Source organism: Protomyctophum parallelum (assembly GCF_964188405.1).
Source record: "Protomyctophum parallelum genome assembly, chromosome: 16".
NCBI lineage: Eukaryota > Metazoa > Chordata > Actinopteri > Myctophiformes > Myctophidae > Protomyctophum > Protomyctophum parallelum.
The window spans coordinates 15,410,704-15,435,983 of NC_139711.1; the positions used below are offsets into that span (position 1 = coordinate 15,410,704).

At 42.6% G+C, this 25,280-nt stretch overlaps 2 protein-coding genes across 5 annotated transcripts in view; both read right to left on the minus strand.

Moving 5' to 3' along the window:
* Window positions 1-389: 389 nt before the first annotated feature.
* rab33a (RAB33A, member RAS oncogene family) lies at window positions 390-10,943 on the minus strand. Of its 3 annotated transcripts, none has more exons than XM_083785253.1 (5): window positions 10,828-10,943; window positions 6,976-7,544; window positions 3,498-3,638; window positions 1,650-1,730; window positions 390-627 (listed from the first exon to the last, which is right to left on the minus strand). In XM_083785253.1, exons 2-5 carry the CDS (start codon window positions 7,378-7,380, stop codon window positions 403-405), a joined length of 852 nt encoding a protein of 283 aa, XP_083641379.1. In that variant the 5' UTR covers window positions 7,381-7,544; window positions 10,828-10,943; the 3' UTR covers window positions 390-402. The 3 variants fall into 3 exon arrangements, with proteins under 3 accessions (XP_083641379.1, XP_083641381.1, XP_083641380.1); XM_083785255.1 differs by having other exon boundaries at window positions 6,976-7,500; window positions 10,828-10,939; XM_083785254.1 differs by lacking the exon at window positions 10,828-10,943 and adding an exon at window positions 7,885-7,943.
* A 1,067-nt stretch (window positions 10,944-12,010) lies between these two features.
* Window positions 12,011-25,280, minus strand: part of LOC310873910 (matrix-remodeling-associated protein 5) — a 75,889-nt gene continuing 62,619 nt past the window's right edge. For both annotated transcript variants that reach the window (XM_083786494.1, XM_083786495.1), the window contains 7 exons: window positions 22,314-22,832; window positions 21,645-21,816; window positions 19,945-20,205; window positions 19,615-19,741; window positions 18,607-18,687; window positions 16,873-18,019; window positions 12,011-15,276 (listed from right to left, as the gene is read on the minus strand). In XM_083786494.1, the coding sequence (XP_083642620.1) occupies window positions 14,723-15,276; window positions 16,873-18,019; window positions 18,607-18,687; window positions 19,615-19,741; window positions 19,945-20,205; window positions 21,645-21,816; window positions 22,314-22,832 (2,861 nt within the window). In that variant the 3' untranslated portion in view covers window positions 12,011-14,722. The remainder of the gene's footprint in view (window positions 15,277-16,872; window positions 18,020-18,606; window positions 18,688-19,614; window positions 19,742-19,944; window positions 20,206-21,644; window positions 21,817-22,313; window positions 22,833-25,280) is intronic.

Sequence of the window (25,280 nt, forward strand, 5' to 3'; positions counted from 1 at the left end):
CCCTGGCAATACGAGGTGAATTAATTAATGAATCCTGGCGGGGATTGTGTTAAAATGTTTCTACAAAATAGTAAAACATACAAAAAAAAAGGTTTAGGCATAAGGGGTAAGGCTCCTGGTCCTGTCACTCGCCTCCTCCCTCTCTCCCATAAAGGCCATTAGCTCTTAAGGGCTGTATTTTGCGTGCCTTAAGTACCAGGTCTTATTACTTAACTTAAGACGCCTCCAGGTCTTAAGTTAAGTAATAAGACCTGGTATTTAAGACACGCAAAATACAGCAGTGTGTCTCTTGCGTTAGCAACACTTTCCCTATTCCCTCTCTCTCTCTCCACTATCTATCACTCTTTCTTATAGGCATGGATGGCTAATCCTCTCTTCTCTCCCTCCTCCTCCTCCTTTTCCTCAACAAGGACAGCTGCTCTTTGTCTCAGTCTGTTGCGTGAGTCTCACTCTGCCGTCCTCTCTATCCACGTCCCTATAGAGGAGGGACTTCTGGGCCTTGAGGCGGCAGGCCAGTGACATGAAGATGGAGTCCACGTTCTGGCTCTCTCTCGGGTCCTTCGCCGACGTCTCGAACAGCAGCATGTTGTGGGAGTCGGCGAACTTGAGCGCCATGTTGGAGGGCACCTGAGTTCCACAGTATAAGTTCATGTTTAGGGCTGTTTTATGTCAATGTAAACGACTGTCACATGAAGTTATGTGCAAGAGGATCACAAAGTCCTGGACTTTATATCCTGGATTTGTTTTAACTTGCACTATTACTTTTCAACTAAACTAAAGTAAACTATGTCAGCAATGTGCTGATGCCAATGTAATGTAATATTTTCAATATTTGAATATTTGAATTTAATGTACTATTTGTGGAACCTTAAGCATTAATACATGAGAAGCTGTGTTATGCCACTGTACACACTGGGTCAGGAGTCAGGACCCATTTGTGGGTCACGGACACATTTGTATGCGTCCCTTTATTTTTGGTTGTAAAGATTTTGTTTTACATTTTTATTAAAGATATATAATTATAAAGAAATAAAACAATATATAAATATTTTTCAGTGATTTCATGAAGAAATCACAGAAAATTCCATGAATTAGAAAACAAATATTTAAGAAGTAGTGAAAATAGCCGATCTACAAGCTTGTGAAACCACGTGGCACGAAGCGCCGCGTTGTGAGTTTGAAGATCAGCTATTTTCACTAGTTTGGTTCCCGGTCAAACATCTAATATCTTTTTGGGGTCTTGAGCTAAAAGGTTTGGGAACCAGTGTGTTATACTACGAGATATGTATATTAAACCTAGTGATACCACAGTGTCATAAATGATTATGATTGGAAAGCGAGAGAAAACAAACTCTGAACAGAAAAATACTACTGCTGATGACTGTTTGCTAACTGTAGGTTACAGGTGAACAAGGTGGATACGTTGAGTGAGTGCTGCTGTTATATGGGTTGGAAGGCAACTAGTCGACTATTCAACTAGTCGACTAGTAAATCCACTAGTTGACCTTGTTGGTACTAGTTGACTAGTTGATAAGAAAGAAAAAAAGTTTTTTCCCCCCGTTTTTGTAGGCCTCAAGATCAGCTAGATTATAGTTACAGTCACCAATAAACAGTTTTTAAATGCACAAATCATTAAAAAAAATGCTGACCTGTATCTGGTCCACGAGGTCACACTTGTTTCCCACCAGGACACGGGGTACCGATGCCGAAACACGATGACCGTTACACTCCTGGAGCCCGACGGAACAAACGGAACAAACAATCACGTTACACATGATGAGAACTTTTTTATGTTCCTTTAAAAAACAACAACAAACTAAAAAACAACAACAACAATTTGCTTATTAACCCATTAAGACCCATGAGGCCGATACTACAAAATGTGGACCGTTTTTGGCTGTGGACCCCACGGTTAAAAAGTTTTAACACTTTAAAAATATAATATATATATTCAATGATTTGCACAACTTTTCAAAAATAGCAGATCTACAAGCTCATAGTGCACCACGAAGTATGTGACACGCTATGAGCTTGTATATCTGCTATTTTTGAATAGTCAAAGTATGGAATAATGGTTAAAGTAAATCTAAAATGACACTGATGTTTCCCTTGTATTAATGGATTAAAGATAGGGTAAGAGATATTCTTTGGATTCTTTTTTTCAGTAACAGGAATCTCCCCATCTCTCCAGCTGCTTAAGAAACACATTTCATTTAAGAAATAAATTTCCAGGTAGGTTGCCAATTTAAGCTAATCAGGACAGAGTACCCATTCATTAGCTTAAATTTCGTAGTGTGCCAGTTCCAATTTTGTCTGCTCATTCCTTTGTGTCCTCATTCCACTTGTTAGTCACTTATACGCCTTTCCCCCTGGTTGGATGAAATTGGTTTCCTGACCTGAAAATATATTTTCTGTTTATTAATCAGACCAGTGTGTGTCCAGTGGAAACCTCGTATGAATCTGATCTCAGGTCAGAATGGGTTAAAGAGCTGGAGAGACCTGTTATCGAACAAACATTTTTGAGCATTTACATTTTTTATATTTACTATCAGAATATGTAACACTTGCATCGTGACACGTGAGCTTGTAGATCAGCTACTTTCGCCATTTGTCACATGACAGCTTATATGGGGCTTAAAGTGGCACAATGTAACTTTTGTAATTAATTAATTACTTTTGTACAGTATGTTAAGACATATATAACTTCATACAATTGGGGTGGTTGCATTTAGTCTCCCTGTATGCTCTCATAGAGATGTTTACTGTAGATTGTGACGTCCCGTCACGGCTCACCAAGACACAGGATCTGACACGAATCTTTAAATGATGCAGGCAGGCTCTATTAGCTCAATGGTAAAAGTGTCTTGCCGGGAAGCCTAGTTCAAATCCGTGGTAGAATAGTGCAGCTTTTTAATTCTGAGACAAAGCATATTTGCTGTGTAGTGAGGGGTCTTTTTCAAGACAGCAGTAGAGTAGCTCTGAGACTAGAGCATTGAGCAGCCAGGTTTGCGACTGAAACTGGTTCACTCGGTCACTGGCCCAATCCTGCAGAGTGAGAACAGACTATGTAGGCTCTGCTAATATGAGATGTTGCCAAATAATTTCAAGAAAATTGTATCTAGGTACTGTGTAGCTCATACAAATCAATAGTGCCTTTGTCGTGCAACAGTGTCAAGTGGCGAAAAATAGCCATCTACAAGCTCACATCCCACAAGTTGTCACAATGTTGTGTAATGTTATTGAGTTTTTCAACCCCTACAGTAACATAAGTGAATTATTAGTACTGTACATCCTAATATAAATGCACCACGTCTCTGTGTTTACTTGTGTACGTACGTCTGTAATCCACATAACTCGACAACAGTTCGCCCCACCGAATTTGACACACGCGTTCCACACCACCACAGGGAGTGCAGTGCCCGGTGTCAAGTCTGTCGGATTGCTGGTTGTCCAGAACCAGCACAAAAGGAGGCCATTTTATAATAAATTCGACTAACCTGTATCCATGTCTGTAGGTTGCGGAAGGAGGCCATTTTGGTGACATCATAAACGAAGACCACGGCATGCACGTTGCGGTAGTAGTGTTCCACCATTGACTTCCTGAAGCGCTCCTGGCCTGCCGTGTCCCATACCTGCACCTGGAGGTGGAGACCATAGATATTAAAAGCCTCATTGGCCGCTGCAGTTCATTGGATGTGTCTCCAGCGTAAGGAGTTAGTCAAGCGGAAGTACGGAAGGCACACTGCGCCGCTGCCACTCACAGTGACTACTGGCCAATCACAGCGTGTCTTTTCCGGGACTTATCAATTCAATCAAGTAACTACTAGTAGTAACTAAAGTTTTCAAATAAATGTAGTGGAGTAAAAGTGAAATATTTGCCTCTGAGATCATGAGATGTAGTGGCGTATAGAAGTACAAATACCTAAAAAATGTAAGTACAGTACTTAATTTTACCCAGTTACTTTCCACGGGTTAGGCGTGCTGAATGCTCTAGGTCTATAGCGATTTATTTTTTATACCTTTACAGCAATTTATTTTTTCTTTTATAATTTTATTTTCAAAAGATTAAACAGATTTTTTTCTTTTAGACATTCTGACAAAATGCACATACAGTGCACAAAGACCCGCACACTGTCTGCACTTGCAATATGCGCACTTTATTTAGTTTCGGTCAAAGACCTTTTTCGGGCATCTCTTTTAGAAATTCAACAAAAAGAAACAGAAGATGTTTGATCACTTTGCATGGACAAAGGGCTATCCAGTCACATTTTTGTTAGCGAATGGTAGCCTATGTATTACTTCGTCATTTTTTTTTCTTTATTTACCCAGGGTAGTAGCTGAGCACAAGTGCTCATTTTCAGCAACGTCCTGCACAAAATACAATAGTGCCACACAAATGTAGCAAACTTAGCCGATCTACAAGCTCAAAACTTGGTTTTCGGATATATTCTTTCTATTTAATTTATATGAATCGTGAGAAGTACATGTAAGAGTTTTGGACACAGCAAGTACACTATACAGTACGAGCTCTGGGTCGTTCCTGGGGCTCTGGATGTTCCTGGGACCCCCCACACGGACCCCCCACATTTTTGTTTTGTTGTTGTTAGCCTGTATATAATCTTGCGTGGCCAGACTATTGCCTCCCACAATTTTCAAATGCTTCCGGTCATACAGTCTGGAGCACGGAAGCTCTTTTGATGATTAAGGGAGAAAGCAGATGTGAAGCCTTCGTTTCGTCGCACACAGTTAACCAAATATAAGTGGAATGGAAATAAAAAAAATTGAGATAATTTTAAAATATATTTTTGTGAACGTAATCCGTTAATCGGATTTCGGGAGGTGTAGTTCCAGCCTCGCATTGGGAGATTGTGGAATAGTTACGCAAGACTAGCTTGTATAGCACTTTAATTGGCTTCTGTCATTTTAAATGTGCTTCATAAAATATACTTTGAGTTGAGTTTGAGTAGTACGTAGTGACTGTTTGTATACCATTTATTTTCTTTGTAATGTGTTGTATAACAAATTAATTGTCAAGTAAATACATCATGAATGTGACAGCCCTAGTCGACATTGACTTAATGTGAACCTTCCATCCTCAAATCCGCCTCTGTCTGACCAATGACTCAATTAGCTAGTGTTACCATTTGAAAGGGATGAAGCGAGCTAATTAGCATTGGCGTTTGAATGTTGCATTGATGGGACTTGGATCAAAGATATCTCTGTATCAGTGTTGCCATGTTTGCCAGCCTTATTTTTATTTAAAGTCGCTTGGAAAATATTAAAAAAAATATTATTATTATTTGTTTATCATTTTAATGACAGGCTAACTGATCTACAATCTCACGCCTGACACTGTCAGATTTAGATCAGCTTTTTTCAATTAGCTGTATAGCCAGCCAGCTAGTCGCTTCTATTGGGCTTGTTTTCATAGACCTGGTTACTTATTTCTCTTGCTAAATCTGGCAACACTGCTCTGTAGTCAGCTTTAGTTTAGCCCAGAATGGCTTGAATCATTTCATACAAACAGAATTACAGTCTAATGAAGGCCCTTTACTGCATACCGGGCTGAAACATCCATGTCTAAGACCCACGGTTGTACTATTATAACATTTATTTATTATTTTAATGAATTAATTAATATTTTTCATTCATCATCATTGATGTTCATTGTTTAGTCTTGCAATGACATTGGTCATGATATTTATTTGCATATAAATACCCCCCACAGAGGCATTACGTAAATAAAACGTGTTGTTTTAGCTTATTTCTGTCACTGTGCATACAGTACAGTACAGTACAGTACAGTACAGTACAGTACAGTACAGTACAGTACAGTACAGTACAGTACAGTACAGTACAGTACAGTACAGACTTATTACATACAGTATATAGGCAGCTCGGCAAGGAGTCAGATACTATAAAAATCATCATTAAACAACCACAAGACTTATACACTATATAGGGCAGGCCGATACTCGTGTGTGTGTGTGTGTGTGTGTGTGTGTGTGTGTGTGTGTGTGTGTGTGTGTGTGTGTGTGTGTGTGTGTGTGTGTGTGTGTGTGTGTGTGTGTGTGTGTCTGTGCATGCATGTATGTGTGTGTGAAATCTGTGCATGTTCAGAGCATGTTCATTTTAATGACCAATCAATCGTGTTCCGGTCAGTGTTACTTTCTAAAAAACTAAGATATGATGACAATTTTGTCAACAAATCAAAACTAGACGAACGTGTTAGGGAGTGACTACTGTCGCTTTGTGAGATCTGCTTTTTCGGGCAGGCAGGTAGGTATACAGTCATTACGACGCCATTGAAGCCTGCCAAAAACATGTTTTAGTTCTATTGATTTAGTTGACTAATACACTTATGCCATTGCCTGATATTTAATACTTGACTAAAACCAAAACATGTCAGATGGCTAAATTTAACTACAACTACAATTTATATATATATATATAAACGACCTTCTCCAAAATGTTTATTTTCCAGGAAATTAAAAATATACATCATTCAGAAATGTAAGAAAACCTTGCTCTAACAAAGCAATACTGCCTCTACATCATCAAAGTTGGTATAGTGACTTTATTGTCAATTTACTTGCATGAGAGGAGAGCCTATTATTGTTTTGACAAATTATTTTGGGCCATGCACTTCACTTGCAATTGCACGGCCCACCAGTGGGTCCCGGCCCACAGGTTGAGAACCACTGGCCTGATGGCCCATAGAGCTTGGATTTATTTGGATATATTTTTATCCTTATCCATTCACTTTACTGTTTACAATCATGAAACCGCCATGGCAAATAGAAAGGTAGCCTAAATTCAAAGGCTGATTTGCATCATAATTTTGTTATTTATTAGCCTATTGTGGAGAGGTTGAATTGGTTGACACTTGACAGCAGAATTACTTCATATCGAAACAAAGAAGCGAAAGTGCATGGCATTCTTCTCTTCTACGCGTTATTTGTGTTGTGTTTTTACCTTAATCGTCTCCCCTTCGATCTCCACCGCCTTCTCCCTGAAGTCGACGCCGATCGTGGCCTCGGTCTTGTCGGGGAAGCTCCCCCCGGTGAAGCGGAACGTCAAGCAGGTCTTCCCCACGTTGGAGTCGCCGATGACGATGATTTTGAAGATGCGCGTCTGGATGCTCGTGTCCAGCGACGCGCTCAGCTCCATGGAGGACGACAGGCTGCCGGATCCAGCGCCGCCGATGTCGTTGTTGTTGCTCGGCCGAGCATTAGTGCTCCGCGTGGGGGTGTTTTTCCTCGTCAGATCCATGGAGGACGTGAGGATGGTGACATTGTCATTGGGTCGTTGTATTTCTCCTCCTCCTCCTGCCTCGGTGGTGGAGGTGATGAGGATGTCCTCCGGGGAATCGTTGGTCATGATGCCGGGCAGGAGTGATGCTGCGCCAGGCAGAGTGCGTGTGTGACACTGTGTGTGTGTACACCGGGGTGGTGGTGGTGGCAGGTGGGAGGGTCCGAGGATGATAAGTGGATGGATGAACTGGTGGAGGAAACCCGAGATGCAGTATAAACGGCGATGCGATTCTTTCAAGGCGAAGCGGTTAGGCAGAGAAAGGGAGGACAACAACGCAAGAAGAAAGCATTAAGAATATCATTCTGGAGACTTAGCATAACGAATAATTAATAATTTGGTGACGACTTCAAGTTAGGACACATGTTGGAACGGCCGAACGGCTAGGCTATCCTATACAGTATGTGCACATCACTGACATGCGATGACTTTAATATAGCACGCACGCACGCGCGCACACGCGCACACGCACACACACACACACACACACACACACACACACACACACACACACACACACACACACACACACACACACACTCACACACACACACTGGCTATACTAAAACTCACACAATAGCATCATTTAGATTTTCTGCCGGAGCTCATGCAGAGAGCTCTGCTTGAAAGACTGAAACAGAAGAGAATAGGTGACATTGTGATGAGGTAGCTCTACTGTGACACAGGTATAGAGAGAGATGGGGGGGGGGGGGGGGGGTTGGGGGGTTGGGAGACAGACAGTTCACACTGGGGTAGAATTTTCTGTGATTTGGTCGTCACACTGTCATGTGACTTGACCAGCTGATCACATCATAATCACATTCCATATAGCCTCGTAGACCGACAGGGCCATAGGATCACTGGATCAGACCTGACCACATGATTTACTTTAGGGAAAACCTACAGGGATGCCCCCTTAGTCAGCTGGTCCAGGGCACAAGCAAGCACAACCACCAGACGGAAAACCCATTGGACGCAACCAGATTATAAGAAAACAAAAAGAAAGCTACCTAGCATACTGGAAAGAGACTACCCAAAACCAAAGTAAAATGGAATGCTATATCACTAAAAGAGAATATACATTGGCTGAACTCGGTAAAAGACCCCAAACTTAGGAAAGCATTGACAGACCTGGTACAGACAGACTCAGTGAACACAGCCTTGCAATAGAGAAAGGCCACCACAGACAGACCCTGCTCCCAAGGGATGAAGGGAAGACAGATTATATGCACCCATTGCACACAAAATGTGGTGGAAACAGAGCTACACTTTCTGACCACCTGCCCACTATACCAAGACATCAGACATGTATTTTGCGTGTCTTATAAGTAAAGTACCAGGTCATATTCTCTAACTTGAGTAAACTAAAGACCTGGAGGTGTGATCAATGCTCTTTGGCCACTCAGAATAGCCAAATGGCATTGATCACGCCTCTAGGTCTTTAGTTTACTCAAGTTAGGGAATAAGACCTGGTACTTAAGACACGCAAAATACAGCCCATAGTTCCCACAGATTACACACACACAACGTGAGTTTGAAACTATGACCAATAACAAAAAAACTCCATACCTATTGAGAGAAATACAACAATGTGCAAACATGGCAGCATTTGTGAACTGTTGTGACAAAAGAAGGATAGCCAATGGAATACAACCACCCTAAGGACTATACTATCTGTACCAAGTAGCCTATACCGCTGGACCTTGCACATGTAAACAGAGCTGCTACCTTTAAACAGATGTTAAATCTATATTTAAATAGTATAAAAATGCTGCCACTTGTCCCAAAGTGACTGCAAAGAATTGCTATTTGTTTAAAAAAACAACTTAACATGTAATGATGCAATGTGACATATCTCTGTTTACGCTTGTCACAGTGAGGGTCTGTCAGAAAGAGTCATTGGTCACGTCAGTCATTGTTGTTCCCTGACCAGTGCAGGTGGACAATGTACTCAAACTTTTACTTAAGTAAAGGTATCAATACTGCAATAGGAATACTTTGTTAAAAGTAATAGTCCGGATTTCAACATTAACTTGAGTAAAAGTACAACATTGGCCTCAAAATGTACTTAAAGTACCAAAAGTAAAAGTAGAAATTGTGCAGAATGTCCATTTAAAGTTTTCAAATGTATAATGATCTTTGAAAATAGCATTGTGAGCTTGCACTAGATTGTCTATTTTCAAATGGACGGTTGAAGTGCATGGATAATGTCAAAATCTACAAAATAACTACTATACTAACTAGTTTTCAAATAATTGTAGTGGAAATGTACAATATTTGCCTCTGAGTAGAAGTAAAACATAGTGGACATTTGAAATATAAGTACAGGCTACTTAAGTCATTGATATTGTCCTTCTAATATGTGAGAGGGTTTTTTTTTTTCCTTTACATTCCAGTCCAACTAAATAGACTTTGTTGTCTTTAATAAAAGCATTGACAGTAAAAACGCTTGAACTAAGACCATTATAAATTTATAATATCAGGTAAATTCAGGCAAGTACTGCCACTAGATGGCAGGCCAGAGCATAATCAAAGTGCTATGATTCACCTTCAACATGAATAAAGGTACTTCAAGTGTTAATTTCTCTATTTGGACATTATAATACAGCCTATATGTGGGACTGTAAATTATTGACAAAATTGTTTGCCAGGCCATTTCTGTCCTTTCTGACATTGTTTTATTTCATACATTTTTATTCTTTAAGAAATAGTCAAATGTGTCATTACAAGCTCATAGGCATTTCATTGCGACACATCTGTTAGATCTGCTATTTTCACTTATTTCCACTGCGTGGGAAAAAAAAAGTACTCACATTTTCTACTTAAGTAAAAGTATCGATTCTGCAATATAAAACTACTCTGAATTAAAAATGCACTTAAAAGTATTGGCATCAAAATAGCCCAATAAAATACTCATTGTGCAGAAATGTCCAATTTCAAATGTTCAAATGTATACAAATCTTTTGAAAATAGCAGATCTATAAGCTCACATGTGTCGCATCGGCACCACCCTTGTTTTCCACCAAATAATAGAAAAGTAGTGATATCAATTATTATTATTATTATTATTATTATAGTAGTAGTAGTATTGTTCATGTCAAAATGAATGATCCCGCCCAGGCCGTAGCGTAACGGTCTGGGCACCGGACTGGTGATCCAGTCGCGGTGTGCCGCGGGTTCGACTCCCGAACCCGACACGGCCTTTACCGCATGTCATCCCCCCATCTCTCTCCCGTTTCCTGTCAGCCTACTATCTGTCCCTTAAAAAATCAATAAAAGGCGTAAGCCGCAAAAAAATATCTTAAAAAAAAAAAAAAAATGAATGATCCCCATCCGCAGCTGTATGGCTGTTTGTGGATTTATTTTGTTATGTTTTTCTTTTCCTGTTCTGGTCTTAAAAAGTCCTTCAATTTGTACTTAAGAAATGTGCAGATACTGTACCCTGCTTATTATCTTAATTTTACAAAAGGTATTTATATCGGCTAAGCATGGATATAAAAACAATCGTTCACTCACCCTGGTTGTGTTGTGAGAAGAGATGCTGAGGGAATGTGTGTGTGGCTGGTCTGCCACTCTGATTAGCTCTCTGTGGAACAATCCTAACACACACACACACACGCGTGTGCACGAGCACTACACACACATGCATGCACCCACTCACACACACAATCACACAACAGTCTCCGTCTCAGACACATACACTAACTTGCTTCCTCTATAGCTCCACCGTACGATGGTGTCACTGCGCCCCGAAAACATCCGATCTACAACAAGGTCACACACCTTGGCGATGCGATGCGTCGTGACCTTGTAGTTCGGGCGTTTCTCCCACGTGACACCGTCGTACGACAACGTTTTAAATGGGAGCTCAAGTCTCACACCCACAGACACACGGAACAATCCACACGTTCTTTCCCCGTGTGTGTGCGTTCGAACAGTCCCAATGTTTGTGTCTGACAAAGATCCCTTCTTCCACCCAGAGTCAAAAGCCTGCTCTGTGCGAAGGCCAAGGCCTTAGTGGAGGGCATTCACAACGTGTGCAACACACAAACACAAATGGACACTCCAACGTGGCGAACAAATGCGTGCGCAGCATTTCTCCCTGGTGTTGATTTAAATCTGAGAGCAAGAATGGACTCTTAACAAACGGGTCCATTCCGTTTGTAGGATTTGACTGCTTGTACAATAACAAACGCACATACGTAGGCGGCATACACAGTGGCGGAAAAAGTTAAATTCTGGGTTTCAAAATGCACTACTGCATTACTCATTGTGCATTGTCCAATTTCACACATTTTCAAAAATCATATGAAAATATCAGATCTACAAGCTTCATTTTCAAATGGCCGAATTGTAGGGGCCGAGCTGAAGTGGGTAATGTATGTTTTGTGATAATAATCAAAATCTACAAAGTAACTATAGTAACTAAAGTTTTCAAAGAATTGTAGTGGAGTAAAAGTACAATATTTGGATCAGAGATGTGTAATGGAGTAGAAGTACAATTTATTGGAATTTGGAATTACTCAAGTAAAGTACAAATACCTCATATTTGTACTTAAGTAGCGGTAAGTAAATGATGTACCTAATTACTTTCCATCCACTGCATACCTGTATATTGTACTGTATTGCAATGCATATAGTGGAATACAATATCCTTGTGGGTGTCGCCAGGAAACATATTAAACAAGTGTTTTGATATGTGTTTAATAGAAAAATGACATGACAGAAGACAGCATAAATAGTATTTTCTCGACAGAGCCGCAGCCTGCTCAAGGCCAGCCTCAGGCATATGGGGCATATAGTAGATTTAGCAAATTGTATGCAAACACAAGTAATATACCATATTATCCACCCATTATGAAGCCCATAATAATTAGCACAATAGAGTCTGCGAAGGAACAACTTTGCCTCAACTCAACTTAACACTATACAGAAGGTTAATAGGTTCCATCCTGTTTTTCCTCGGAATACTTTCACCGAAAATAACCAATCTACAAGTTCTGTGAGCTTGTAGATTTTTTTGCTGAATGTCCGCTTATTTTGCCAAATGGTCACCTCTGATGACGTCATGTCAAGGCATGCTAGGGTTCATGTGGTTAAGTTGATTCTATCAGTACAATGTTGGGTCCTGTTATTCAGCTCCATCACCCCTGCAACTGCATTAGTTTGATCCAAACTCTTCACCAACCAACAACACAAAGTTAACAAAATACAAATAGAATTCCTCCTTTTTTTCTTTAGACCTCATTACAATGCTTTAACTGACTTCCCAGTGGTGGAAAGTAACTATACGTACATTTACTTAAGTACTGTACTGTACTGTACTGTACTACAATTTCCAGTACTTTTACATCTCAGAGACAAATATGGTACTTTTACACCACTACAATTATTTGAAAGCTTTAGTTTCTAGTTACTTTGTAGATTTTGATTATTATTACAAAACATACATTAACCACTTCAGCCCTATATATAAAAATAGCAGATCTGCTATTTTCAAAAGATTTGTATACATTTGAATACTTGAAGTGACATTCTGCGTACATTTACTTTTGGTACTGATACTGTACAGTTTGATGCCAATACTTTTGTACTTACTCAAATACATTTTGAATCCCGGACTTTCACTTGTAACAGAGTAGTTCTACATTGCATTTTACGTGAGTACATTTTCCACCACTGCTAGATTCTGAATCAAATCCTATTCCAACATTAATTCATAGAACACAATATGTAGGCTGAGTGTTTGACACATTACTGAAAATGTCTTATCACAAATAAGAAGGCTTAGACTAGTTGTATAGCCTTAGCCTATTGTCGAATATGTTTTTTTCCTTCTTGTTGAATTGTAGGCATTGTGTATGAGTTTCTCACACAGTATCACAGAAATTATCTGATTTTTTTAAGACACTTTTAAGTTGATTAAAAATATCACGAACTCAAACGTATTTTATTTTCACACTGAAAACAGAACACACACAAAAGGACAATCATCTTGTAAAGTGCACTATAATGGTTAAAAATACATTGTCGACAATGTTTATGTGTCTGTAATATCCCCATAACTTTGTGTTATTTTCAACTAAGGTAGGTTGTTATTAGGGAAAGTAAAAGATGAGCGTTACATTTTGTTCATTTGCTGCTTTCTTTCATTTTAACGATTTTAGCTATTTTTGACAGGGGGAAAAAAGTTGTCCTTTAAACACTCTTCTAGAGAGTCTCTCATGGCAACTGTAGGTATAGTGTAAAGCACTGGGGAACCTTTGGGGGACCTTGAGGGGGTTCCATGGGTACCCCAGCTAAAAGATTCACCCTTTATAGGGGGTTGTCATTTTGTACAAATGTTTGTTTAAATTAAGGAGGATTTTACAGTGTAGATCAGGGTTGCAGAAAAAAAAAGAAAGAAAGAAGAAGAAGAATAGGAAACATATCAAATGGGGATCCGTGACGTAAGGCATATCAAACTGGGGGTCCATAAAATAATAAAGGCCATAAGACAAATTCCAATATCCAAAGTCTCGGCCACTCGATCACTCACATTCAGTCACTGTCGCTCCACCATGGTGGTGTTACGGTGAAATATGTGACAATCGTGTAGACAATCACATAATCTATCAGTTTCCGAATGTAAATCGTTGCAGTTTGTTTAGCAGAGTTCAACCTAGCGGTATTTAGGCCACGTAAGTACTTCCATGTAAGTCACGTGAAGTCCACAAGATGGTCACATATTTCGGCAGGTCACCAATTTCACCATAACACCGCCATGCTGGAGTGAGCGAGTGTGAGTGAGCGAGTGGCCGAGATTTTGGGTAATGGAATTTGGCTGTCAGCTCCAGACCCTTCTAAGGGGCTTGTGGCAAATTTCACACCCTAATAGAAAGACGCTGTCAGTTTGTCTGCTTATGTACTCCAAGCACAAGATTATGTCACCCTGTCTGTAAAATGTCTGTCCATCAGAGGGTGCTGAATATTCCAAAACAAATGTGGGCTAAAACAGTGGTTCCCAAACATGAGGTCATGTTTTCATATATATGAAAATATCTCATTACGAGATTTGTCTACTCGGTGTGTGCCAAAGAACCCACTTACCAGAGACATTATCGATGGGGAATCCAAGCCAATAGAAACGGCAAGCTATAATAGAAGCCATTTTTCTCGCATTAATAGAAAAATAAAAAATAAAATTTGAAATCTTGTTTGAAATGACCAAACCTGCGTACCGATCGATTACCATTTTTTCGTATGTTTGGGTCCCGGGAGGGGACACCAAATTTCTCTTTTGGGTCTCGAGCTGAGGATATTCGAGGTGCCCGTGGGCTAAAACACACCACCCACACAGTCCACATGAAAGGCCATCCGCTATGCAACTCAGCTATGTATGCACACCTCTTTTTCACCTTGTCTGTCAATGTCAGTTCACCTGCAGGTATGTGGCTTTAAAGTCCGTTCCGAGGGCGTTCCGAGCGTTACACTTGTAAATCCCAGAGTGCGTGAGCACAGGGTGCTGTATGACGAGGCTGCCTTCCTCCGTCATGTGGATACCGCCCTGCGCCGAGAAGCGGTTATGGGGCACCAGTGTGGTGCGTCCGGGCAGCGTCCACGAAATGTCCGGCTTGGGCATGCCGCTGGCGACGCACTGTATCCTCACCGGCGACCCTCGGTTCACCTTGGTGACGGAGGCCGGCGCGCTGGTGATGCGCGGTGGGAAAACCATGACCACGACCGGGTAGGCCAGCGTGGACGAGCCCAGCGCGTTGGAGGCCTTGCACGAGTACGTCCCCCTGTCGAACGTGGCCACTTCGTTGAGCTGGAGCGTCCCGTTGGCGAGGAAGGAGACGCGGCCAACGGTCTGGGGTCTGTCCATGACGAGGCCGTTGGGCAGGGTCCAGGTGACGGTGGCCTGTGGCCAGCCGTCTGCCGAGCAAGGCAGGGTCAGGCTCTGGCCGTACGCGATCCTAATGCCACCTGGACAATGGGTGTGAAATGGGAACAACAATGACAATGACAATTGTTGATAATATAGTCCGATCCTATTCACACAGCAAAACAAATCCTGTAGGAACAATCCCTTGAGATGAACCATGTCGTTTGCGGACCCCCTTGAAAATGAGATGGTTCAACTCAGGGATTGTTCCTAATAAAGACATTTCAGACACAAAAAAGCTCTGCTCTGCCCTTTGGTGGAGGATAGACTTCATATTTCCCTGCTGTGTTTGACAGAGGCATTATTTCATCTAGAGTCCTGGCTGTCCTGTATCGCAGGCTGAAGTTTAGCTCTGATGAACACACCTGCAACACCAGACATTCATCACAAGGTCTCTTTACGCTTGCCTAATGTAATGCAACACACTCTATACACAGTAATGTATAGAGCAATGAAAGTGCCACATAGTCTTCCATCACCACTCAACTCATACAGGCAACAAGTAAATCAGATCAAAAATAAATAAATTAAAGAAATATCTCAAGGAATCTGCTTTTTGATTATGGCTAACACATAGGCCTACTGCACAATATTTAATGTTTTTTAAAGTTTTAATTATGGTTGTTGAGATATCACTTAGATGTTATATTTATGAAATGTTGTACTAACACCATATACAAATATGTAAAATGTTTTCATATTATATAATGAAATGTATCTTCCTGGATCCCAGGAAGAGTAGCTGCTGGTAGTAGCTAATGGGTAGCTTCGCGTAGCCAGCCTTCATCTGCCTTTGCAATTGCCCAGGCAGATTAAGTCTGTCCCCACTCAATTCACGGCCGAAATGGTGACGGCCAACCAGATTTGTCTGGAACCAGGCTATAACCAACCAGGGCCCAGTTAACAAACAACAGCAAATTCAGGACAATTGATAGTGTCCCGCAAAACCCTGGTTCCGAAATTGGGGTGCGGGGAAGGAAGCCAGCCAGGGGATCCACATCAAAATGAGGAACAGTTTAACTAACACAATGACACGATACCCCTAGAAGCCAGAACGTGGCGCCAGTGCCATAGATATCCGCCCTATGAGCTTACAAGACGGGTCACGTCCGCCTGCCCCGGAAGTGATAGCCGTCCATATTTGATCCAGATTCTCATTCCAGGCGATGCATCGGAGTGGAATGGTTTCGCTTTCTTAGCGTGATCAAAGTTTAGACTTATATAACGTCTCAAAGATCACAGTTTGTCTCATTTTGAGGAGAAAAAGGACTATTAAGCGTGTGCGCGGCTGCGTGCAAGTCAGATCTGTGTGGAGGCTGTCTAACATGTGAGTAATAGCAAAATAAATAAATAATAATAATAAAAAATAATAAATAAATATATATATACACACACACACACCGGTATATATATATATTATTTATTATTTATTTTACTCGATTAAATGAAATTAAAGAAAGAGGTCCCTCGTTTTGGCACAGGCGGGTCGTGGAGAGAAGAACGAGGTCCCACGGTGAAAACCTGTATCTTGTTAGGAATTGAAGTGAGTGACACTATCAATGGGGCAGCTTTTAGTTTGGATTGTCAGATAAACTGTTGGCAGTATGCAAGTGTGAAACATGAACAAAATAAGTTACCTGGAGTTCCTCTGATCACGGGCTTCCTTCCTGCTTCCAGGGCATACTGCTTCTCGGCTTGTCCCGCAACATTTTTCGCCACGCACCTGTACACCCCTTTGTCACTCGCGACTGGCTGGGAAATCCCGAGAGTTCCGTTTCCGGGGTGGTGGGTGAAACGCTGGAGAGTGACGCCTGGGGTCAACTCTTTCCCGTTGGGAAGGATCCACAGAAAATCTGGGTGCGGCTTGCCACGGGCGGGACACTCCAGCGTCAGCTCGCCGCTGTCTAGCTTGATGGGAAGGATTTCAATACTGGGCGTGACGAAGCTCGGCTTCTCCGCCACTGCCGCTACCTCTAGCTCGACCGACAGAGACGCTTCGCCCAGGCGGTTCTTGGCGAGACACGCGTACCTTCCGGCATCTGTTTTCCTCACTCCTCTCAGCTCCAAGCTCCCGTTCCGGTGAACTTGGAAGCGACCACCTAGGTAGGGGGTCGGGAGTGAGACACCATAAGGTGTGGCCCACGAGACCCTTGGCTCTGGCTTCCCTTCCGCTCTGCAGTCCAGCATCGTCGTTTGGTAGTTTACAGCCAGGACCTTTGTGGCGTGCTCCCCTCGGACTCCGTCGATGTGCGGTTCCTGGGGCTCCACCTCCAGTTGCATGTTTTTAATGTCGTCGCCGGCCGGATTTCGAGCCACACACGCATAATTCCCTTGATCGGAAAGTGTCACCCTCTTGACCACCAACATGCCGTCGTGCAAAACCTGATAGCGATCCGACGAGGCCGATATCACTTCATTTCCCGGCGAGATCCACACGATGCGAGGTCTGGGATCCCCCGACGCGTGACAAATCAGCCTAGCAGCTTCTCCCAGCCTCGCTGTCACCAGTGACTGTGATTTGAAGCTGATCTTCGGGACGTCAGGTGCCACTTTGACGCTCACCTTTCTCTCGTCCTTGCCTAGTTTGTTCTCGGCATAACAGGTGTAGTCGCCCTCGTCTTTTTTGCCCATCTGCTGGAGAAGCAGCGTTCCGTTGCCGAAGATGACGTAGCGGCGGTTCCGAAGGCCGCTGTCGTCCGACTGGAGAGCGTTGTTGATGAAGGTTCCGTCTGGGAGGCTCCAGGAAACCTCTGGGTCAGGGAGTCCTGTCGCTACACAGTCCACCTACACACCGGGAAAGGAAACATAAAAAAGTGTATGAATTCATCTGTGTGTGTTATGGCCTTGGGCAGAATGTTTTGAAACAATTAAAAAAGTTTTTGCTGTTCAAAAACAGCAAAAAAAATGGCAGCTCTACAAACTCACAATGCATTTCATCGCTTTGCATTATGAGCTTGTAGATCGGCTATCAACTAGACTATTGCCTCTCGCAATTGTCAAATGCTTCTGTCATGCAGTCTGGAGTAACGGAAGCTCTATCACGAGTAAGCGATAAAGCGGACGTGGAGACTCCTCCCCACTTCTCTTTCGTCTTTACAGTCGCACAAATTTATCCTAATATAAATAGAAATCACCTAAGCATATAGCTTGTTGCTTAGCAGAAAAGGAAATACAAAAATAAAATGTAAAGATATTTTAAAATATATTTTCGTGAATGGAAATGGCAGCTTCCTTACTCAGATTTCGGGGGGTGTAGTTCCAGACTCTATAGCATTCGGAAGTTGTGGAATAGTTGTCTGGCTACGCAAGACTAGCTATCAACTATGCATTGTACGACAAAGTGTAAAGGGCTGATATACTGTATGGAGTACCTGGAAGTTTTGTCCGAAGGCGACTGTGGCCTGAGGCGTCCTCAGGTGTTCAATCCTTGGAGGGGTCATCAGAACCTCCACCTCACATCAGAACAAACGCATAGAAGGTCATTGAATGAGCAAACAAATCACTGCAGTTAAACTAATTCACACCCTATTTCAAATGTACTGTACAATGTTTCAAAAGGCCAATGGGCAAGTCGAAATCTAAACATGAATTTATAGCGAAAACAGCCAATCTATTGCACAGTGGAATGTCAAGTTAATATTGGCTGAATCTGTTTGGTGTTCATTGATGTGCTAAAAAATATTTTGACACACCAGAGCATTTTGGAATATCATTCTCCAATCAACACACCGACTATGGAACATATCTGGAGGTACATTATTGCAGGGTTACTACACAACCCAAACCTCTAATTACACTTTAAAGGGGTATACCATTTATTTTCAACATTGAATTATGTCATTAATATAACCCCTTTAGCGTTTAGCGTAGAACTGGAAGTTCACTGGAATGTGATCAGTGATCACAAAGGTGTACTCTGCAGGCCAAAGAGTACACTGACGGGGCTGTCCCCTAACTTTTTTGGCCGTGCACCCCCTGTTACCTCCTGACCTAGCTGACGCACCCCCCAACGTTCAGTTCCGTTGTATTTGGCTAAAAATGATAAATGTTTTCATATGGATGGATGGATGGATGGAAATAATCGTGGAATGTCACTGCACTGAGAGACACGCAGCTGCTCTATACATCTCCTTACAGCAGTGTTTACTGGACTTTGCCATTTGTGTTAAATAACACCATAAAACCGCCATTACCCTTTTCATGTCACGCACCCCCTAGAGGGCGTTCATGCACCACAAGGGGTGCACCGTACGCACCACAGTTTGGGAAACCCTGGCGTATAGTAACATTGGGATTTTAAGGGCAAAATGAGAAAATAACCCCCCCCCCCCCCCCCAAAACACCTTCCATTCAATTCCTGATCTATTCCTATACTGTACCTGGAAGAGCTCCATGTCCTCTCCGTTGGGTTTTTGGAAGACACAGAGGTAGTTTCCACCGTCCAACTCTGTGAGCTGTGAGATCCTCAGAGTGCCGTTAGGAAACACTGTGACTGGTCTCTGTGGGCTGAGAGAGAGAGGCCAGAGGAAGGGGAGGTGGAAACACATATCTGACATCTTAAACCAGTGGTTCTCAAACTTGTTCATGCCAAGGAATCAAGGACCCCCAAACTGCTATGAATTTGGCTTGTCAGTCAGTCAGTCAGTCAGTCAGTCAGTCGCACGCACGCACACACACACACACACCCACACACAGCTGTGGGCTCTTACCTGTACCGATGCTCCATGATGATCTTGGAGGGTAGCTGCCAGACGGTCCCTCTCGTGGAGCCAGTGGACTCAGGACAGTGCAGGTAGACTGTGGATCCGTACATAGCAGAGACCGAGTGGTGCTGGGAGGGCCGTGGCGGCACGCCGCCATCGCCGTAGCGGCTGGAAGGAGGGATGGCGGGGAGCGACAGATCCGCTCGCACTTCCAGCTGGAGAGTTCTCTTAGCGACACCCACCGGATTGGTGGCCAAACACTCGTATCTAGACGGCAAAGGTAGATAGACGGGGGATTTAAAAGGTAATTATTCCAGTCTTGGAAGAGTACATAATGCAATTTAGAAATACTTTGTTAAAAGTCCTGTATTCAACATTTTACTCAAAGTACAAAAGTCATGGCATGAAATGTCTTCATAAAGAACCAATTAAAAAAACTCATGAATCATGAAGAAAAAAAGAATCCTGCGATTTGTAACCCATTTTCTCACCCAGTGTAAATTATCTAATGTAATCCTGGGTGCTACACTCCCTCTGCCAATCTAGGGAGAGCAACGGACTGACCTCATACTTCCTTCAATGCATGAGGAGTCCAAGCCACTTCTTTTCACCTGACAGGGGGAGTTTCCCCTGTTGGACGTAGCGTGTGGAAGGAACACGTAATTCCAACCAGTTCCTTTCCCCTTCATGAGGCGCCCCGGCTGGCCAAGGGGAGACAGTTTAGAGACCAGGATTACTGTATGTTTTTTGTGAGGGTACCTACACTATAGGGCAGGGGTGGGCAACTTTGAATATGGAGAGGGCCACTATAGTTCCACACTCACTCCAGAGGGCCACATTGCATATAATGTTCAAAATGTGTCGAACTGCGACGAGTTTTGAGCTTGTAGATCAACTATTTTTGCTATCCCGAATAATTATTTTTGCTACTTTTAATTGGAATCCCGAAAAGTAATTTTTTTATTTAATTTCAAATGCAACTAGATAAAGTGCTCCTCGGGGAACTTTATCAGGAGTAATATCCAACAAATGTGTTTTATAAAAGTCAGCCTCCTGGTGGTGTTTGGGGCAGAGTTGGCATCCAGGGAAGGTATCGACCGGCTTAACGGTGCCGGAGATTAGCTGGTAACAGACGGACGAATGGACACACACACAATCCTGCAAACTTTGAAAGCCAATGTTAGTCAATTAGGATGGAATATGATATATTGGACAGGACAGATCCGTCTTGAACATATGACTATAGAGATACTGTGTAACGATTTGCGGGTAATATAAAAAAATGTGTTTTACAAGTCCGAGTCAGCCTCCTGGTGGTGCTATAACAGGCCGTTCTGGACAATTTGGGGCAGAGATTCATCATTGGCATCCAGGGAAGTGTGTGTGCAAAATGTGGTATCGACCGGGTTAACGGTGCTGGAGATTAGCTGGTAACAGACGGATGGACACACACACACACACACAGACAGACTCACACACGGACGGAGTGCAAAACATATACTCTCTCCCCATGCCTTCGGCCTGGTGGAGACAATTAGTTATAGTTATGTTAACTTTATGAAGTAAATACAAATACATTGGACATAAAAAAAGACAATAACATTTAATACTATAGGAGACACAGGGAGAACATGCAAACTCCATGCAGAAAGTGTCCTGAACCTCTAGTAACAAGTAATAAGTAAATAAGGTGACTCCTCCTGTACCTCCCAGCGTCGGCCGGTGTAACGCTCCTGACGTACAGCGTCCCGTTGGGGAAGACAAAGAGCCTGCGACCCAGGAACTGGGACGGCTTCACGGCCACCCCTGCTGGTAGCATCCACTTCAGCACAGGCTCCGGTTGGCCTTTGGCAGAGCAATGGACATACACACTCCTCCCTGGTTATAGAAGAGGTAAAGGGTTCGGCCAGTGATTCTCAGCGTTCTGAATTTTTAAGGACCCCCCGGTTTGATACTGTATGCATTATTAATCCACAGGCCCCCACTTGTTAATTTAACTGTGTATGAATGGAACCACCAATTTGGTTACATTTGTCCACTCTCAGAGTTACATACTGTAGGGCAGGCTACCCGTAAGGGTCCATTTGGATCCCCGGTTGATATGTATGTATACACGTACTCATACTGTACTGTATACACTCTACTACACTGTGGATTGACTGTTCATTACTCTGAATCTCCATTGGTCTTGGGTATTTTATTCTAGATCCCTGTAGCTGTTTACGCCTATTCTTCTTCTTCTTAATTTTTAAATTGATAGCTGTATATCTTTTTTTCCCCTTGCATCTGCATGTCCTGCGTCTACTGCAGTGCTGAATTTCTCCCATGAGATCAATAAAGGTCTGTCTGTCTGTCTGTCAGTCAGTCAGTCATACCTGGCTGAATGATCACGGTGTCCATCACGCCCTCGCTGATGCTCGGAGGCAGCGCTGCCACGTGCAGATGGTAGGTTATCGTGTCGGCGCCCGCGGCGTTGCTCGCGATGCACTTGTAGTCCCCCTTGCTGGAGAAATTAGCCGCCTGGATTCGGAGGGTCCCGTTGTGGAGCAGAGACAGAGCGGAGAGGTGCACCTGAACGACGCCGACGTCCCGCACGAACGTTCTGTCAGGAAGAATCCAGGAGATGTGCGCCGGTGGCTTCCCCGAAGCGAGGCAGTCCAGACCGACACTCTTCCCCAAGTACACTGCCATTTCTGTGGACTTGGGAGGTGTGATCTTGGGGGCCTGCGTCTGCACGGCCAGCGTTACAACCATTCGGTCCGATCCGAAGCGGTTCTGGGCCGTGCAGAGGTACTGACCGCGATCCTGGAGCTGTACATTTCTGATGACGAAGGTCCCATTCTGGAAGACCTCAAAACGGAGACCATGCTTGGTGTTGGCAGGAATGGTGGCGCCTAGGGTAAAGGAATGGAGGGATGTGAGAGTAGTCTCTGGATACAGACGTACAGTTTTCGAAGGCTTTCGCAGTCAAGGTTGTATTTAAAGACAGAAACATGATCATCAGGTATTATTGATTATACTACTTCAAAAAGGTGTACAGAAAGTGTTCAAATTATGTTACTATGTGGATAATGTGGCCACAGCCACCAGTTCATAAAGGTAGCACCTTAGCACAACCCACCTGACCTGAACTGAAGCCCACCACAGCTGTAGTTGTATGAAAATGGCAATGGGGTTGGGGAGTGGTTATTGGAGGGGATGATTTTAGTGTGTCACTAAAGGTGTATTTCGATTGGGCCTTTTGACTCAAAGGTTTTCAGCTTTCAGGAAGAAACCAAAAATCACAACCGTGTGAAGTGAGGGGCGCTAATATATTAAAATCTAACTCATGTTGATTAGGTGATGTGAAAACAACTGGTGCAAACACAGACATTAAACACCATTAACAATAAAGAGACAATATGACGTAAATGGCACATTATGATGTACATTTTCCATTCATTGTCAATGCGTTTACAAAACAACATTAAACCTGTGTATAGGAGGGGCTAGCGCCACAATACACATGGGAAGCCGCTTAGAAAAGGTACATTCAAAACTATAGCACTCCATCTTTACGAAGGAAGGGAAGCACTCCACACCAGACATGTGTATTGTGTACCTCAGTATGGGGAGGCAAACTGGAACCGGAAGTTCAAGGGAATGCATTGAAGTCAGTGAGATCCAGATGGACCGGCTTATTATCACTGTTTTTGAATGATTGCAACCTGGGTCAGATAATCCGCAAAATAAGATAATAATCACACATTGTTTTCTGATCACTTGTTTTTCAATGTGCACGCTATGTAATGGTATCTGTGCCAACGCATGATCGTTTCTGGCCTGGCAGGCGAAATGTACTCTGTGCTCCTTAGATACCTCAATAAAATGATATAGTGTGCAAATCCAAAAACAATTGACAGCTGAAAATATGACATGTTTTCTTTTTCACGATTATTTTACAAAGATCGCAGTCATTCACAAATGGTGTGTTCTTAGCTGGTCCACCTGGCTCTCATTGACTTCAATCCAACGTTCGGCTCCAGTTTGCCTCCCCCATGCAGTGTGACCAATCTGCCAGCTGGAATAGCTGGACAGATAAAGTGACGTAGATTTCTGTTCCTTCCTAAAGAAGTTCCAAGTTAAACTTATTAGCTTATTTCAGAAGCTCTTGAAACTTGTCATTTACCAACCCACTTAACTTATCAACCCACTTAACTTCCGTGCTGCTGCAGTTGCTGCAGTCATGTACATAATTAACTTCTACTGGAAACCAAATGAGTCTAAGCCTACAGTATGTGTAGCTATCTGTTTAAAAACTAAAAAATATATTTTAAAGATATCCTTAACTTCGGAAATGTACCCTAACCAGAAAACCTTATAGCCCGCACGCACACGCACACGCACACACACAACCCTTCTTTCTATTTTCTGGAAACTATCAAAAACAATGGAGCTTGCACAAAAACAAAATGTACCCACTGTTTTACAGTGACAATAAAGATGATTCTGATTTTGAAATGCAGACTCTGTTGAATATGAAGACTGTTGCAGATATAGCTGGCTAGAGGGGAGCAGCGGAAGATAGCATACAGTATAACAGTCATACTAAATCATCCTAAGCAGTGAATCCCTTTCAGTTTCAGGCACACACACACAGAAAGCAAACACATTTACCACCGACGTGTGAGAGAACAAAGAGGAGTTGTGATTAGTCTCAAGTTGTAAAGGTTTATGTGTGGAATCCTCTGGCGGAGCTTGTCTAATGTCCCCCTGTCCAGCATGAAACAGCAGACACATGCATGAGCAGTGAGCACCATACATACACACACATACGCACGCACAAACGCACACACGTGTGTGTGTGTGTGTGTGTGTGTGTGTGTGTGTGTTTTGTTTCTTATTTTCCTTTAACTATATAAATACAGTACATCCTGTTTTTATATATACTGAAGTATACATCCTTATTGTATACTTATAGCCTAATTGTACTGTTTTTGTCATGAATATGAAAGAATTTGATAACAAAAAAAATATTTAATTGGATGAGTATACCATTTCATAGCATCAAATGTGTTAACCAATCAGATTTTGAGTTTGCCCTGCTGGGCGTTTTCTTTCATGTGCCAGGGTCCTCTAGCTGGTCTTTGGTGACGTTAACATCAACAGCCCATAAAAATCTAAATTTAATGACTTCCTTTGAACGAAAACGTGTTGCGTGATGACGAAGCGCGGCCCGGTCCCATTTGTGCACCGTCTGCACGTTCCTCCATCAGCACAGCTGATTTTGATTAGAGAACTACTCATTCATTAATCTCATTCAAGATGACATCTGACAGTGTATTAGTCATTTTAAACTTAAT

Excerpts from the sequence above, each read along its gene's own strand:
- rab33a (XM_083785253.1), bottom strand. The coding sequence starts at position 7,380 with ATGACCAACGATTCCCCGGAGGACATCCTCATCACCTCCACCACCGAG. Across the intron at positions 3,639-6,975 it reads TCGAAGGGGAGACGATTAAG|GTGCAGGTATGGGACACGGC; the intron begins GTAAAAACACAA and ends CTCCACCTCCAG. Across the intron at positions 628-1,649 it reads ACCTCGTGGACCAGATACAG|GTGCCCTCCAACATGGCGCT; the intron begins GTCAGCATTTTT and ends TGTGGAACTCAG.